The sequence below is a fragment of the Neopelma chrysocephalum genome, unplaced genomic scaffold, assembly GCF_003984885.1.
Source record: "Neopelma chrysocephalum unplaced genomic scaffold, ASM398488v2 Primary Assembly neopelma1_66, whole genome shotgun sequence".
NCBI lineage: Eukaryota > Metazoa > Chordata > Aves > Passeriformes > Pipridae > Neopelma > Neopelma chrysocephalum.
Window position 1 is genome coordinate 9,372,165 of NW_020897725.1, and position 16,931 is coordinate 9,389,095.

The 16,931-nt window shown below is 37.6% G+C and overlaps 1 protein-coding gene across 8 annotated transcripts in view; it reads left to right on the plus strand.

The window, feature by feature from the left end:
* EFR3A (EFR3 homolog A) overlaps positions 1-16,095 on the plus strand; it is a 78,667-nt gene extending 62,572 nt beyond the window's left edge. For 6 of the 8 annotated variants that reach the window (XM_027684426.1, XM_027684427.1, XM_027684428.1 and 3 more), the window contains 8 exons: positions 99-230; positions 701-768; positions 1,768-1,895; positions 6,969-7,057; positions 9,998-10,046; positions 11,144-11,247; positions 11,849-11,898; positions 14,904-16,095. In XM_027684426.1, the coding sequence (XP_027540227.1) occupies positions 99-230; positions 701-768; positions 1,768-1,895; positions 6,969-7,057; positions 9,998-10,046; positions 11,144-11,247; positions 11,849-11,898; positions 14,904-15,021 (738 nt within the window). In that variant the 3' untranslated portion in view covers positions 15,022-16,095. Of the gene's footprint in view, positions 1-98; positions 231-700; positions 769-1,767; positions 1,896-6,968; positions 7,058-9,997; positions 10,047-11,143; positions 11,248-11,848; positions 11,899-13,086; positions 14,728-14,903 lie in introns of those variants that run through there. The other 2 variants (XM_027684425.1, XM_027684424.1) reach the window with 2 other exon arrangements.
* The last annotated feature ends 836 nt before the right edge of the window (positions 16,096-16,931 follow it).

Sequence of the window (16,931 nt, forward strand, 5' to 3'; positions counted from 1 at the left end):
ATCATATGTCTGGTAGTTACTAATAATAAATTTGACTCCCATATATTCAAGACAGCCTGTTAAGTTTGGAAAGCATAATGCTGTCCCTTGTATTTCAGGACATTGCCATCATCAACGAGGATAATCTGCCAATGTTTAATCGTTGTGGTGTCATGGCATTGGTTGCAGCTTATCTAAACTTTCTGAGTCAGATGATTGCAGTTCCTGCCTTTTGTCAGCATGTCAGCAAGGTAACACATAATTAAATAAGTCATTTATGACACTACACATTCTACTGTAAAATGGGTAAATAACTTGTATCAAGTAATGGCTTATGGTCTTGTTCTCCCATATTTGTGTCCACCAACCTTGCTCTTGGTCTTCAGTTTCTGATGGCATTACTTGCTGACTCTTCAAATTATAACAGAATAGCCTTCTCTCAAAGTATAGCATTTTTAAGTACCATATATAATGGGCTAAATCCTCATCTGGTATAAGACTGTACAGCCTCACTGGCTTGGGTGAAAAAAGTACTGACACGTACAAGACCATGAGAACCAGATTTTTAGTCTATAGGGTGAGTGTCAGAGTCTCTTTCTCTGGTTAAAAGAAATTCCAAAGGCCTCATTTGTGCTAAGGTAGATGTTAGTGAGGGTTAGTTATTGGAGAAAACAGCTATGGAACTACTCCATTTGTACTGTTTGTCTTATGTTTTTTTTAGGTCATTGAAACCAGAAGTGTGGAAGCATCTTATTTTCTCCCAGAAACAATTTTCAAAGACAAATGCAAGTAAGGAGATACAAAATGTCAATTAGTGGACAGTGAAGTACCTCTTTTACTTTTAAAATTCAAACATCACTGAAATGTGTTACATCTATGAAAAATAATTTAGGGGTTTAGTAGTGTACAGGGTAGACAGAAGAAACCCAAATATTGAAAGCATGTGCGTGTACATTTATTGTAGTCAGAGGCACTTACACTCTCACAATATGATGCTTGGTATGCATGCTGACACAGTCAGATGCATTTTCACTGAATCACAAAATGGATGAGGCTGGAAGGCATCTCTGGAGGTCATCTGGTCCCTGCTTAAGCAGGGCCACATCCAGATGGCTTTGGAATATCTCCAAGGATGGAGACTCCACAACCCCTCTGGATAACCTGTGCTAATGCTTGGTCACCCTCACAGTAAAGAACTGTTTCCTGATGTTCAGCCAGAACCTTCTGTGTTTCAGTTTGTGCCGTTGCCTCTGGCTCTGTCACAGAGCAGCACTGACAAGCCTCACCTTCCCTGGCAAGTGCAGCACCTGACTCAATAGTCCAGTGTGGCCTTACCAGAGCTGAGTAGAGGGATAGGATCTCCTGCCTCAACCTGCTGACAGTGTTCCTTCTGTCAGCCAGGATACAGGATGCAGCCTCAGTCTTTTTTGCCACAAGGGCACGCTGCTGGCAGATGGCAAATATTACTGTTGCTATTAGTTAATTACTATTAATATTACTATTGCTCTGCAGGGCTTTTTTTTATTTAACAGAGACTATTTTCTCTCAAGATGTAGCAGAATAGATGAGGAAAATATTTCGGATAGCCAGTAAGTGTTAAGGTAATTTAAAATAATGCAGAGGTGTTGAATAAACTAATTTTGGGTGTATATTCATTCCTAAAAAACTGAGCAAGCTTCATATCCATCAAATCATTACCATTGGTTGCTCACAGACATTGGAGGAATCTTTTCTGTAACCAACAAATACCTATTTGTAGATAATAATTTCAAATATATATTTTGACAGTCTTCCAAAATCCTTAGAGAAGCATGAAAAAGACTTATTTTTCCTGACGAACCAGATTGCAGAATCATTAGGAGGCAGTGGATACAGTGTGGAAAGATTGTCAGTTCCGTATGTACCCCAGGTAACAGGTAAGTGCTGATTAGTAGCAACACCACTAAGTACCGGTTATTAAGAATGCTTTCTTAATGTGTTGTGTGCCAGTGAAATGTAATGTGGCTGCTTGGCAACAAAACCTAATCAGATCGTTTTGTCTTCTCAGGATGGGGTGTTTTTTTCTCATTAGCTACTCTACAAAACTGTAAAAAGTTTCAACTATTTGTCCTTTTAAGTTTTTTTTTTTCCTTAAAGAAAGGAAGAGGAGCAGAAAGGCCTTGAACCCACTTTAACTCTTTTTAATGAAGTCTTTGCTTTCAAAAGACTACCTGTGTTAATTTGAGAATATACAAGCCAGCATACTTTATTCTTTTTATGTAAACACTGAATGAAAGGTATTCCATGCTTTTGCCATATGGTCTTGTGCTGAGTTGAGTTATTTGCCTTAGATAAATTCTAAATGAGCAGATGCTAATCAAGTCAAGAATGGGATGTTTTTCTCCATTAGATACCTATGCAAGCTTAGTGTCAGGTGACAGTAGAAATGCCTTAGGAGGGTTTGTGGGAGTTCCAGCTATGCAGGCTGTGTGAATAGTGTGTGGAGGACTAGCAAGTATGTGACATTATGTGCTTTTGGCTTTTAATATATTTTCAACAGCCAATTGAGCAACTTACTCAAAAAATTCTTTGAAGAATTTATTTTCTTAACAATGTGTGTTTTGTGGCTCTATGTAACCAGTTGCTATTGTAAACAGACTGGGGGACACCCCAGCCTGAAGCATGGACCTTTTTAAAGTACCTAGTAGAAAAATGTGAATTCTCTGTTCTGTAGCTCACACAAAGAAAGAATCATAGTGCATAGGGACAATGAATGTCAGATCTGTCATACTTGCAGTCTGATTCAGAAACATTGCTGCCTGCTCTTGAGTATCTTGAGGATAGCTGCTATGGGAGGAATTGAGTTCTACAGACAGCACATGTGGGTTTGTCCCAGATGCTAGCAGGCACACTAGTGATATGTTCTGACACAGCTACAATGTCTGTGTTTTCTGTTGCTGGTTGTCTTCTAGAAAGGATAATGTTCCTATCCTTGACAGATTTCTTCTTCTGGCATCCAGAAAAACAATTAACGTTATATTTTAGTATTGGCAGAAGAGGTAGCCAGCAAGTAAGGAAATGTTACTGACTTTGAGTGAATGAGAATGGAATGAGAAAGATAGCTTGGTTTGAAATTTATGTTAAGCCTCATCTGGAAACCAAGGTGTAGTTGTGCCCAAATGACCTTGTTAGGGTTTTCTTGGATACTTTGCTGAAAATGCATTCCTACACAGGAAGACGTGAAAGTTCTGACAGCAAGATTGAGTTTAGCTGCAAGTATGTGATTAACTGCCTCTGCAGGTGATGAGCAATTGCCATATTTAATCCTAAATCTTAGCATATGTGAGTCGGGTGGGTTTGGGGTTTTTTGTAATTTTCTTGTAAAGAGCAGTAACCAAAACTTGCTCCTTGTCTGTTACCATAGCTAATAAATACATTAATCTCTAATCCTGTGGAATATTGAGCTTTCAAGCTTTTCATTTAACTAAAGCAGGAGCAAATGGATATTTTTGAATTCCTAAGCTTTTAATTTTTTAATGCAATGAAATGTTTCATTTCTGCTATTAATATTATAATGCTAGAATGTAGTGTTTCGAAAGAAATCATTAATCATAGTAAAAAATGAATCCATTTTTCTATATTCCTGTGAAATCTAGAGTTGAACCCAAAAAGCCAGTAAATATTTCATCCTGATTATTTCTGGTATTTCCAAATATCAGTGACACAGTGTTTAACAATGGCTTGTAGACATAATTTTGTCATCCTGTCTTTGTTTCATGTTTTGATATTTCTTGTCAGTTTGAAAGACATTCATATCTGCAGGTTTTTTAATCTTCCTTTTTCTCTTCCTTACTTGGGGGAGGGAGAAAACTGATAATTTAAATGTACTTGTAATCATTTCTTTTGTCAGTACATATATATTTTTTTAATTCAGCTCTATTTCCATCAGGCAAAAAACCTCATAAATGCAAACACAAGTCAAAAGGTAAAAATGAGTTGTAGGTCAGCCTGCTCTCCTGCTGCTTGTGGTGTCTCTATAGGATGTGCACTGTCAAAAAATGCTTTTAGAAGGCCTTTAGATCCTTAGGCCAGAAATTGTGTTGTACTTGGTGTACTTAGTGTTTCCATATGCTTTTTTTTTGTTCATCTCCTTGATATACCTGTAGCACTGTTAGCTGCTGTGAGGTTTACCTTTGTGTTTACTCTTGATTTGAAACTCTACAGTGGTAGCTTCCTATTTTCTTTTCCTGAGCAGGTAGTAGGGCTAGAGGTATCATTTTTGTGATGGTACTAATTACCTCTTTAAGTGACATTGCAAGAACTTGTAGAAAGTTGGAAGAAGCTCTCAGTTGTTCAAAGAATGAAGAGTTATCTTACTCACTGGCTGTTCAGGATAAAGGTCCGTTAGCAGAACATGTGTATATGCAAATGGTCTGTCTGCATCCCAGTAGCTGTGTGCATCCCACCAGGACTGGGCTTAGACACTGTCTTCCCACCAGCTGTCTCCTGGTTCCCAATCTCCCCAGTCACTGGCACCTGAGCATGTGAGTCCTTCAAGTGCCACAGCCCCAGTCCAGGTGCTGGTACAGATCCCCCTTGCACACTGTGATGCCCATGTACATGTCCATGGATCCCATTCAACCCCCCAGGCTCCATGGTCTTCCTGACAGCTGACCTGGGCCTCCTGGTCTCTCTAGGGTCCTACCCCTCAGGGACACACAGAGCCAGACACACGCGGTCACCCCCGGCTCCCAGACCACTTGGCCTATTTGCCTACTGGTCCAGCTTGATTTTCCCTCATGATCACGTGGGAATCATCATGCTGTGCAACTTTGCTTGCTCCAGACCCACCAGGCCTCTGACCTGTGGTCTGACTCCAGTTACTGTTCTCAGACCCCCATGCACATGACTGCACAAGGAATAGGGTTCCTCACCCAGGAAAAGAGGGACCTTAAAAATCATCTAGTTCTAACCCCCCTGCCGTGGGCAGGGACACCTTCCACTAGACAGGGTTGCTCAAGGCCCCATCCAACATGGCCTTGAACACTTCCAGAGATGGGGCAGTCCCAGTTTCTTTGGGCAGACTGTTCCAGTGCCTCACCACCCTCACAGTAAAGAATTTATTCCAAATACCCGATCTAAATCTACCCTCTTTTAGTTCAAAGCCATTCCCCCTTGTCCTATTCCTACATGCCCCTGTGAAAAGTGATCAGCCAGTGAGGTGCATGCACAGAGCTGCTCCCGTTGCCCCATGGTGTGGGTGTCACCCCCCAGGCCATGGAGCCAAGGCTCCTGGGACAGGCCTGTCAAGGGCTGGGGCAGTGGGTGTTGGGGCTGTCCTCGTGCCTCTGAGCTCCTCTGTGTGTATGGAAATGAGCTTTGTATCATATAACAGAAAAAATGGAAACTTTCACCATTTTTTAGCCACTTAATATGTTGAAATTAGAGACAAATGGGTATTTTTCTCAGTCAAGTACAGTGAAGCATCCATTACAAAAATGATTTCTACCCAAAGTAGCCCTGAAAATGTATCTTGTGGTGTTTGTGTGTCAGTTATAGAGAGAGCAGCAAGATGGCAGCAGAGATGTAGTTTTGTCTTGTGTTTTCTTTTGAGGGCTGAGGTGCTTTCCTCAGACTCTTTATATATTGGGTCATGTACCAGCGAGCCATCAGGGATTAAAAATTAAGTAAATCCTTCAGAATGCCACTTCAAATGCTCAGGGTCTCTGAGAACCTGGCAAATATAGCTAGAATTCAGGTGTTTTCCACTAATCTTGTTCTTTCACTGCCTCTTGATCTTAAAATGACATTTCATTTATACGACTTCTGAAAGTTATTTCTTGATTTTTAAAAGCTGAGGATATTCAGCTCTGCTGGAATGAATTCTGTTTGTTCATGCTCAATATTTGCACAGCAAAAGCACTTTGCTAGAAGTGGTTTAAACAAAGCTTGTAGAAGAACCAGCATAAATTACCTTGTGGTGGGGGAATTTTAAATCCTTCTCCCAGTCTTAGTTTCAAGTGCCTGTAGATGCTTCTAACTGTGTGCAGTGCAAGTCATCAAATAATAGTAGCCAGGTCTGAATGGCTTGATCTTGGCTAAAATCTAAAATGTGACATTGCAATTCATGGTTTTGTAAATGAGATACACAAAAGTCAGACCTCTCGAGTCTCTCTTTGTTGAAGGATCCTCATGACATGTCTTAAAATGCATTTTTACTGTTTATTAAAATCTTATGTTAATATACTAAATGTTAAAAATGAGAAAAGATTATTGCTGCACTGCCTCGGGAATGCAGTCACAGAAGGAAAATCCATCAACTGATGGATGGTTCGATCATAGTCTGCTTATGCATTAATGAAATTGTTGTGCTGCTTTTAGTATCAGCACAGTTGGTCTTATTCTGACAACTTTTTAGGCCAGCTGGACCCGCTAAAATCTTTGTAGGAAGTGTGAAATGCAGAGAATTTTTTTCACCCAGTAGATTTTTAGACTTGCTGAATATGGTACTTGTAGCAACAAGAATAAGGAAGGATTGTTGTTCATTTCCATTCAGAAATCTATTTCTTCTGTTAATGAGTCATCTTCCAAGAAGCCCTTTTCTGTTTCAGAATACCTTTAGATTAAGACCTTAATATTTAAATTTCACAACCAAGAAAATAAGTTCAGGCTTTTGTAAAGAACTCTGCAGCTATATATCATCATGTGCTATGTTATTTACTATGCATTTGAATAAGAGCTCATCTCATTTTTTAAAATTCTGGGCTTTCAAGGGAAAGTTGGCAAGATCTGGGACGGGAGGGGAAAGGGACAATAAAAAGGTTATTTTCTTTCATATTTAGTAATTTAGAACCATAACTGATCATTTTTTCACAACTATTCAAATGATAAAATAGATGATCGTGGGTTAAATATGCATGTGGAAACAAATTTGCATCTCATGGGTAGAAATTTGATTGATCATGTTTCAAGTGTTACACAAAAAGTGAGAGAAGTTGTTTTTCTGCTAGATGAGGACAGACTCTCCAGGAGAAAAAGCATTGTGGACACGGTGTCTCTTCAGGTGGATATTCTGCCTGGCAACCACACAGAGGATAAGGTATGAAAATCCCAGAATATTTTAAAGCAGCATCTTGGAGGGAGAGGGGGAATGCAAGTGAAGTTTTTCCGGAAAGTCTACTATCTGATTATTCTAGCAATGTAAATACTTCAAGGGGTTGTTTTTTTAAGTTGTATTTGCAGAAATATGTTGTCAGAGACACTGGTGCTGGTCTTGCTGTATAAAAATGTTAAGTATTTTATCAATGTAGTTTTTTACAGATAGTGCTGCAGAATATGGAGTAGCAATACATTTACACACTGAACAACTGATGTTTTATGAGTAAATATTCTGAAATATTTTATCTGCCTTTTGAGACAACCAATAAATTCCTGTATCCCTTCATCATTTGAAGTATTTGAGAAACTTGTTCATCAACGTGGGGCTGAGAGATGTAAAACCAGTAGTGGTTAACCTGCCGTCTCTGAGAGGGACAGGTGAAGACTAGTCAGGCTTTGTGCACCACGGTGTTACAGTATCACTGTTCCCTTCCAGCAGAGTTTAGCACACAGCACTTTAAACTCACAGAAAGGATAAAGTAGTAACAAAAAGTTCATATGGAGGGTGCAGGAGCTGATGCTAATTATCCCTTAGGAAGACTGCCTTATAATTAAAATTATCACACATCTTCTGACACTTCATTTGAAGTATTTCTTAAAATAAATTTCTACTAAATCTTGTTTCAAGGTTCTGCTTATTTTTATTAACCAGATTTCTGCTGGCTGCAGTGGAGATTAGCTGTTGAAATTGAGGTGTTTGTACCTCAGATGAAGTACAGATGATTCTTACCTTTGGCATCTTCAAGCACAAATTGCCTAAAGACATGAGGCAGAATATGTGGACTCAGTCAAGCTGAGTGCAAAGGAGCAAGCTTCATTTTAGACAGAAGTGATCTATGTTTTTCATGATTATTATTATTATTATTTATTTCTGCTTTGTGCTGATGGTACCTCAGATGATATTTTGTGTTCACTTTTGTGTTTTAGCAAGGATACAGATAAAAGTTCAGGAGAAAGAAGAAAACAAGTGTTTGAAAAATAAGGGAGACAATCAGATCTCTAGCTTTCTGAAGAAAGTAAATAGTCCTTGCAGGATTGGGGGTGTTTGACATTAGTATTCATTTTAAGATTGTTTATTATATGTGGTTATATATGATTGAACAACTCTCTTGAAAGTAGAATTAAATGAATGAAGTTTCCACTTCAGATTTCAAGTTATTATGCTGATATTATATCAAGCATTGATATACAGACATTTTTTGAAGTGGTTGTAGTGGTTGTAGATAAATCAAAACCTTTTTATGGGTTCTCAGTTCAATGTGGTCTTAATGTGGTCCAGTGTCTCGGATAATGAATTACTGTTTTACCTCTTAAAAAGAAGAATTTTATTAATCAGAAACACAGATAGCAAAGTATTTCCCCCTTGCTTATGATGTTTGTTTACAAAGCAAAGGAAGAACCAGTATTTTCCGATTTGCTGACTGCACCTTTATAGCTATATATGAAATCTGGTTCTCTTGCTTTGTAGATTAGTAAGTATAACAATCCATAACTGTCAGCAGAACTAAACTGCAAAAAAAAAGGACCATAAAGCTTTATGATTGAGAGGATTACGTACCTAATTAATGGAAATTCTAGAATTAAAGATTAATTCACCAAATGTGAATTGTATAAAAGGTGATTATTTCAGAACCTGAATACCCTTGATCTCTAGCCATATCCACAAATATTTGACACAAAGGGTGTTTCACTGTTTATTAATTAATTTTTTATATATTCAGACATAGAGAATACAGTGCTCATGTAGTAAAATCATAGAGAAGTGTAATTTACAGCTTCATCTCCTGAAATAACACTTAAGTAAAAAGGAAACAGCTACTTCTGCTGGCTTTTCCCTCTACAATAGCTCAAGCCAATAAATTAAAAAATCGAGAGAATTCAGAGTCTTCTGAATTGAATGAAGTAACTTTTTGCTACCTTACAGATCTCACCTTAAATCATATTAGACCATTCTAAACAATTAGTGTTTATAAGGAAAAATAAAAGTGCTGCCTATTTATATGTTTGAAGGATTGAAGTGAGGCGGTTCAAGCCAAGGAACCATGTTATATTCAGGTGAACACTGTTCTACCATTTAAGCATTATCCCCTAATATCATCACAGTGGTTTCACTGTAAATATATTTACTGGTATAGAAACTCTACAGAAGCTTCAGGTCTGTAATGAATTGAAACACGAGGATCCACGAACTGGAGCTCTGCAGAGAAATATTTGTGCATCTTTGGTAATTTTGCAGTCCCAAGCAGTTCCTAATGAAGTACATCTGCAGCAAATGGATATTCATATCACTAGATGAACAGATTTTCTCAGTGCATCAGACATAGCTTGTTATGAAGAGCCCTTTAACTCCCGTGTTTATGACATAAGCACCAAATTATTTGGAGCCCATAATGGTACAAAGCTAGACTAAAGCAATAACCATTTTCCGCTCTTCACTCCACTGCCATCTCTTATTTTAGCATCACATTGCTGGTAACTCAACAAGTCTCAGGAAGCAGTTGCTGTTATTCACATCAGTTGTTTAAGAACCCAGTACTAACACTTTACAGTATAGAAACACTACAGCCTATTCCTTACCCAAAGTGTTCTGCCAAAATTCAAGTCCTTTCCCAAAGTATAGTTGCTATAGAGCATCTTGACTAGAATATGGAAAGTTTTCCTTCACGTCATTTGATAAAAATTTCCTCACTATTTGAAGTGGCTTTAAAAATGTGAATTAGTGTTCTGTTGTCTGTCACAGAAATTCCAGATAATGCTATTAGAGACTTGTAAGGCAGAAAAGCCCTGGCCGTTTTCGCCTTCTGTATTTTTCACATTCCTTATTTTTTTGAAGCTTGTATGTTATATGTGATGATTAAGGGTTTTGTTTCTTTGTGTTTAGATTGATAATACTGAAGAAATCACCTTTGAAGCTTTGAAGAAAGCCATTGGTAAGATTTATTACAGTTGTGTTTATGCAGAATAGTTCTCAATTACTATGGAATTGCTAGAGAAAAAGAAGTGGCCAGAATAACATAATGAAAAAATTACATTTGTTTCTCTTCAACTAGTAAATTTGTTTAAAACTTCAGTTATTTATTTCTAAATTTCTGAAATGATACTTTGATAATGTTAGTGAATTCATTTTCTGAAGTTAATGGGACTGAATGAAAAGCATCTGGAAATGCCTGTCATCTGTTAAATTTGCCTTACAGGCCAAGCCATAAATAACATGAGTTTTGCAAGCTGTATTGAATGATTATTTATAAAGCAACTTAAATATATTTTATGTAGTAAGATTTTAAGGTCTTCAATGCATTCAGAAAACAGATTGTAAGGTACACATTGTGGACTTCAAAAAACACTCAGATTTTTTAAAAGAACATTTTTGTAACAAGTGACCCAGCTACAAGAACACAGAATTACTCCGATTCCTTATTTCATATTACTATAAGTAATTACTAATTATGCTGTCTAGTCCACCAAAATCCTGTTCAAAATATGGATTAAACATTGGCATTTTAAACAATAGACACTGACGTTTTAAACAATAATTTAATCTGTCAGTCTTCCAAATGTGCCTAATCCCCGAGGTACTTAAATTCATTAGATGGTGGAAAGCTCCAGCTGCTTGTAAGTTCACTCAGCCTATGGAGGTTGAACTAACTTTTCCCAAATTGTAATAGAAAATTCTGGCCACTTGTCAGCATGATGCTGGGAAGCAGGATGCTTCCTTCTTCTGAGTCTGAACCTGCGTGCACCCAAGTGCAATCTTGAGTCCAGGCAATAAAGCAAAAGGGAGTCTAGATGTACTCATAATTAAAGCACATAGTAAGAAAGGGGCAAAACTGGGTCTTCAAACCAGCTCCCTGAAATTTTATCTGCATTTCGCTTTAGAGGCAATGCCAGATGACACCTTACTTGAGAATGGGTGCATCACTTCAAGCACAGTGCTTTTTCTGCAGCACACATATATGAACGTTTATATCACTTATACTTGATAGGCAAAGATTGCAGTTGTCTCTATTTTTTTTATTATTCTTTTAAGATAACAATGGACTTGAAGAACAGGAAAAGGAAAAAAGGCGTCTTGTGATTGAAAAGTTCCAAAAGGCACCATTTGAAGAAATCGCAGCCCAGTGTGAAACCAAAGTGAGTTTCTGGAAAATGTTATACAGCACTGAAGAAATTGATGTAGGCATTAATGGGGATGTGCTGGCTGCAGGTGATTTATGTTGTGTAACTGCTGCTGTTACTTCTAAAGAAGTTCAGTTCTTTGTTTTGTCTCCACTGTTGTCAATGTTGGGAGATTCCAGTAATTTAAAGCATGGTTGTTCCTAGACCATTTGGAAAGGAATGGATATCTCATATACTCTCCACTCTAATGCTTTCCTTGCTATCTTTGAAATCCACATTCACAGTCCATTCCTATTTCATTCTGGGATAACTGGAGGAGTATTTACCATATTATATATTTTGAACAACTAAATGCATTTCAGGTTTGCTAAACTCCTGTCTGCAACAGCAGAATTTGCTATATAATTCCTGGCACTCCAGGACAGGCTCACTCAATCTCAAATGCATCTTCAAGGCTCAGAATCCTTTCAGCAGTGAGAAAATGGGACAGGAATTGCTGCCTAGATTTGCATCTGGCAATGCAGAACACATTCACTGAGTATGGCCTGGCACATTCATTGGAGCTCAGTTCAATTATATAGGAGTTAATAATTCAATTTTACTTTTTCTTCCCTAGGCAAACTTGCTTCATGACAGACTTGCACAGATACTGGAACTCACCATTCGGTAAGTCTTTATGCAGGAAGAGTGTAATGAGTGAAAAATGAGTTATAAAACAATTGTGGCTACTTTCAGTTGGTTATGTCATAGTGTTCTTAAACACATGTAATAGGGAGAAAATAATGGGCTTAACTGTATGCTGTGGTTGAACCCTGGTAGGCATTTCAGCCTCACATAACCACTGGCTTACCCCTCCTCAGTGGGATGAGAGAGTGAATTAGAAGCATAAAAGTGGGAAAAACCATGGGTTGAGATAAGAAGAACTTAATAGGTAAAGCGAAAGTCCCACATGCCAGCAAAGCAAAATAAGAAATTCCTTCATTTCCCATGGGTGGGCAGGTGTTTATCCATCTCCAGGAAATCAGGGCTTGTTGGGAAGACAAATGCCACACTCTGAATGTTTTTCCTATCCTACTTCTTACCTTAAAGCTTTTACTGGTGAGCATGACACTACATGGTCTGGGATATCCCATGGGTCAGTTGGGGTCATCTGTCCCATCTGTGTCTCCTCCCAACTCCTTGCCCACTTCCAGCCCTCACGCTGGCACAGCAGCGTGAGAAGCAAAAAATGCCTTGATTCTGTGTAAGCTCTGCTCAGCAATAACAAAAACATCCCTGTTCCCAGCACAAATCTAAAACACAGTCCCAGACCAGCTAATGTAAAAAAAATTAACTTAGTCCCAGCCAAAAACAGTACACTGAAAAAGAGTACTCTTCATCACTTTGATTTTCTTTCTATTTTGAATCTTTTTGATAGTGAAGACTCTCCAGAAACCATCTCACAGTGTATCACAGTCTTACAGTATTTCTGTGTCTATCAGTAGTGTTGCAGAATGCTGTTGTTTTCCCATTGCTGCATCTGTTTGAGAATGTAATTAGATACTGAGCACCCGAAATAGTACATGGCATTATTACAGAGCTGTGCACATCCATTGTTCAGAATAAATAGTATTTATTAGCAATAAAATGCATTTGGATAGTTTTGTAACATCAGTGAAATTGATGATATAGACGAGAATACAAAAATCCTCGGGGCATGGTAATTTCATTAGAATTTCAGGACGAGGATAAAATACTGTTGGTTGGGGGTGGGGGGATAGTTTACTCTTGTTTCTCGGCTATTAGTGTGTAAAATTATGACAAAGCAATCCATATAATTATAAATTACATATATTGATTGTGCTTCTCACACAGTCCTCCGCCTAGCCCCTCAGGAACGATGACCATTACTGCTGGACATGCTCATTACCATTCTGTTCCAGTCTATGAGATGAAGTTTCCAGATCTTTGTGTGTATTAAGTGTCTTCTGAAGTCTGCTGGACATTATTTAGAATAGAGTACAATAGAAAGAACAAGATGAGTTTTCAAATTTTATTGTTTACTGTATCTAAACTAAGTAATATAATTATGGACATGAGCCAAATACAGATCACTTTAGCCAAATTCATGAGATTGTCTTGAATTGTTTTCTTCTGTAATATATTGTAAGGTTTTTCATAGATCATGTTGATTCCTTTCCATATTTGAGTACGTGTAAAAGTCAGATATAAAACTTGTCTTACCACACAGGTGAATATTTCAGTTACTCTAGGAATTTGTGTTGCTGCAAATTCCTTCAATTGGAGATGCTGTAACTGAAGAACCTGTTAAATCTTTTTTTTTTTCCCTTTTTTTTGGTTGGTTGGGGTTTTTTCTCATCTCCACCTCAATTCTATGTCTAACTAGAATGCTTTTGCCTTGCTTCATCTCATTAAATGTAACCAGTGGAGGACTACCTTAGCTCCCTTTTGTTCATACTGTCATAGCTAGTCAACTTGTTTGGTTTGAAATATATGGAAAAAAAACAATACCTTACATGTGTTCAAGTACAATGAATGAATTAATGGACACTTGTTAAGTATTTTTTTGATGCATCACATAACATGCTTTTTAGATAGACATGCCCAGTATATGTCCTGTGTTTCTTGCTAAAAGTTTAATGCTTTGCATAAGAGAGGAGAAATCTCCTCTCAAAGCAAGAAATTGTGCAATATTTTTCATGTCTTAAGGTGTATGGTTTACAGACTGTACTTTTGAAAACATAGTAGTATCTTACTGTCTGCTTTAGTATAAATACCTGAGAGATATATTTAGTATAGCAGAAAATAAACTGAGGGCATTTTAAATAATAATTAATGAAATTATAAATATATTCTACGAGGCATTTCTCTGTAGTTTATTACAGCTTTTTTAGTGATATTTTAGAAATTGAAAGAAAACTAAATGAAACCATTTAAAGATCAAGAATTTATTACATATATTTTCAAGCAAAAGCATTTTTAGAGATGCATCTCTGTGTTTGTTTTTGTTTCATTTCTCAAAACTTTAAGGTAACTTTCATAGGTTTATGTATCTGAGCGCACTATTCAAATGTAAATAAAGTAAAAGTGATACAGGAAATCACTGACATTTGATGATAATTGCCAAGGCTGTCTTTATGACTCACTAAATTCTGCAGGCAAAAAAGAAAAACAGCATTCATTGACGCCATGCATATTAAGTTTGAAGTCCCTTAATCTCTCTGAATCTGACTGAAGCAGCACAAACATGAATGAATGCTCTCAAAAATCTGTAATAAATGTAGACATTTAATTTAGCCAGTGGTTTGCATGAACAGTGATCAGGCCGTGAACAAAGTGATCTAACTTCAGTTAGCTCTGCTTTGAGCAGGAGCTTGGTTTAGATGACTTTCAGAAGTCCCAACCTAATTAATCTTTGATTGCATAACTCTACCATCTGAAGGGTTATCAGCCCAGCTAATTTGCTGACTGTTGGAAGCATTTGCAAACCCACTGTAAGAAGGATTTTAAGTTTTTTGAACTGTAGTTCAGTATTCTGCTGGACTACTTTTAAAATCCTGATGTGACATAACATCAGACAAATATCAGCTACTTAAACCTATGAGATGACATGCTGAGACTTTCAGAAGGCATTCACAAAGCTCAAAAGGTAATTGAGACCTTCTTTTCAGTTTAACAGTGCAATCACAGCTGTTAGTGGATGACGAAACAGCCCCTTATCTACAGCATTCCGTTGCGATTTTTACTGCTGCAGCGTATCAGCCTGATCAGACCACAGTCTACACATAAATAGGACTCTAGCCTTTAGTTTTCACTTTTTTTTTTTTTTTTTTAAGGTAAGAATAATAGCTTTTTGGCCTATATAAAGAATGTAATCTTTTAAACAGTAAATCTAACCTAGGGATACAATGTAAAACACTTCTCCACGCTGTCATTTTTTAAGAATATCACTCTGCACTTTTGTACAAAAAGAAAATAAGGAGTCTAAGTAATAAAGAACGTACTTCTGTTTGCACTCTTGCAGTATGAAGACTATGCTGTAAATACAGGATTGTTTCTGTGATTGAATTCTGTTGCATGAATGCTGCATGTGAAAATAACTAGATTCAGCATTTCATTTTCTGTTCTTTTTATGAAGTATTTTTCATTTATGCTAATGGCAGGTTTCCATGTTTCCAGTGTTCAAATGAGCTTTGTTTGGTAAATGCAGGTGTTGTGCAGGTTTTGTGCAGGGAATGAAGAGCTTGTAACACTCTGCGTGTTCACATGATATTTAATTTCTTCCTTTCTGGAAATTCAGGGAGTCTGTAAGTTGGTAATTGGTTCACTTTGGCCTTTCTAGACATATGGGAGACGGGAGAGACTGTAAAATGTATTGTTTTGGTAGCTGTTGTTATATGTAGCTAATGAATGAAACCAAAAGAATTAAGAATGCTGTTTGTTGTACAGTATGAAGCTGCTATGTTTCACTTCTCTCTTTATGTTCTTCAGACAAGTTGCAGAGCTTTAAAAGCTCCTTATGCAAACTGGTCCTGTTTTATCTGCAACATTTTGTGCACTGTCATAATGGTTATAAATTGGTACCCAGCTGTTTAAGTGTATTCCAGTGCTTTGGGTTCTCTTTCCCATTATGTCATTTTGAAAAAAATATAGCTTTTGTAGTGAGTCACTTTAAGGTAAATTAAATCTGTGGTAATTTCAAAAGATAGAAATAGCCTATTGTCCAAAATCAGAGTAGGGCTAATTTGTCTGTTGTTCTGATGGTCATATATTCTGTACTGTATGTAATGAACCAGTTTCAATAAATGTAAGAACACACTGTGCAATCTATATTTAAGCAATAAAATAAACCAAAATTTCAAAGTAATCTTCTCTAAGGTGTGTCAGTTTATTTTTACTGCTCACAGTTAAGATGTCAATGACATCATTTTTTAGCATTTAAAATAGAGCTCATTTTACACACTATTTTACTTGGTTTTGCAAATGTTACAGCTCTGCAGCATTATTAAAATACTACATTTATTTACTATTAAACCATTGCTGTTACTAAGACCACCAGAATTTGAGAGTGCAGCGATACAAAAATAACTTCCTAATAGCAAATAAGCTTCAAGATAAATAACCCGTGCTTTTCAGGCCTGCTTTGCTGCTTAAAAAACCTATTGGGTTTATAGTGTCAATTCTAGTCACTTGATACAATTGTGTGAGTGTTCTGCCCCTTGTTTTGGGGGTATGGTCATAAAATAAATCAGGCTGGAAGGAACCCAGAGTCTTCCGAAGTGATCAGTGACTCGGAGTTTACCTGGTGCTATTCCACCTTCTCCTTGAGCCCTGTCCCTACACAGAGTCTGGGAGACCTTGCTGATGGGAAGGCACAGCAGACGTGGTTCAGTCTCTGTGCTAAGAGGTTTTCAAAACCCAACTGCATGCAGCCTTGAGGTACCTGGTGTGCCCTCTTAATTGACCCTGTTTTTAGCAGAAACTGTATCACCTCTGAGGTCCCTTTGAGTGCCTCAGCTGTGTGTGTCTGCTCTCCTAAACCACCCACTCCTTCAGCTGGCGTCCCACATTTTGGAACAGGCTGCCCAGGGAAGCAGTGGAGTCACCATCCCTGGAGGTGTCTCTAAACTGGAGAGACATGGATTTGAGTGATGGCCCACTTCATTGGATAAGGAATTGACTGGATGGTTGCATTCATG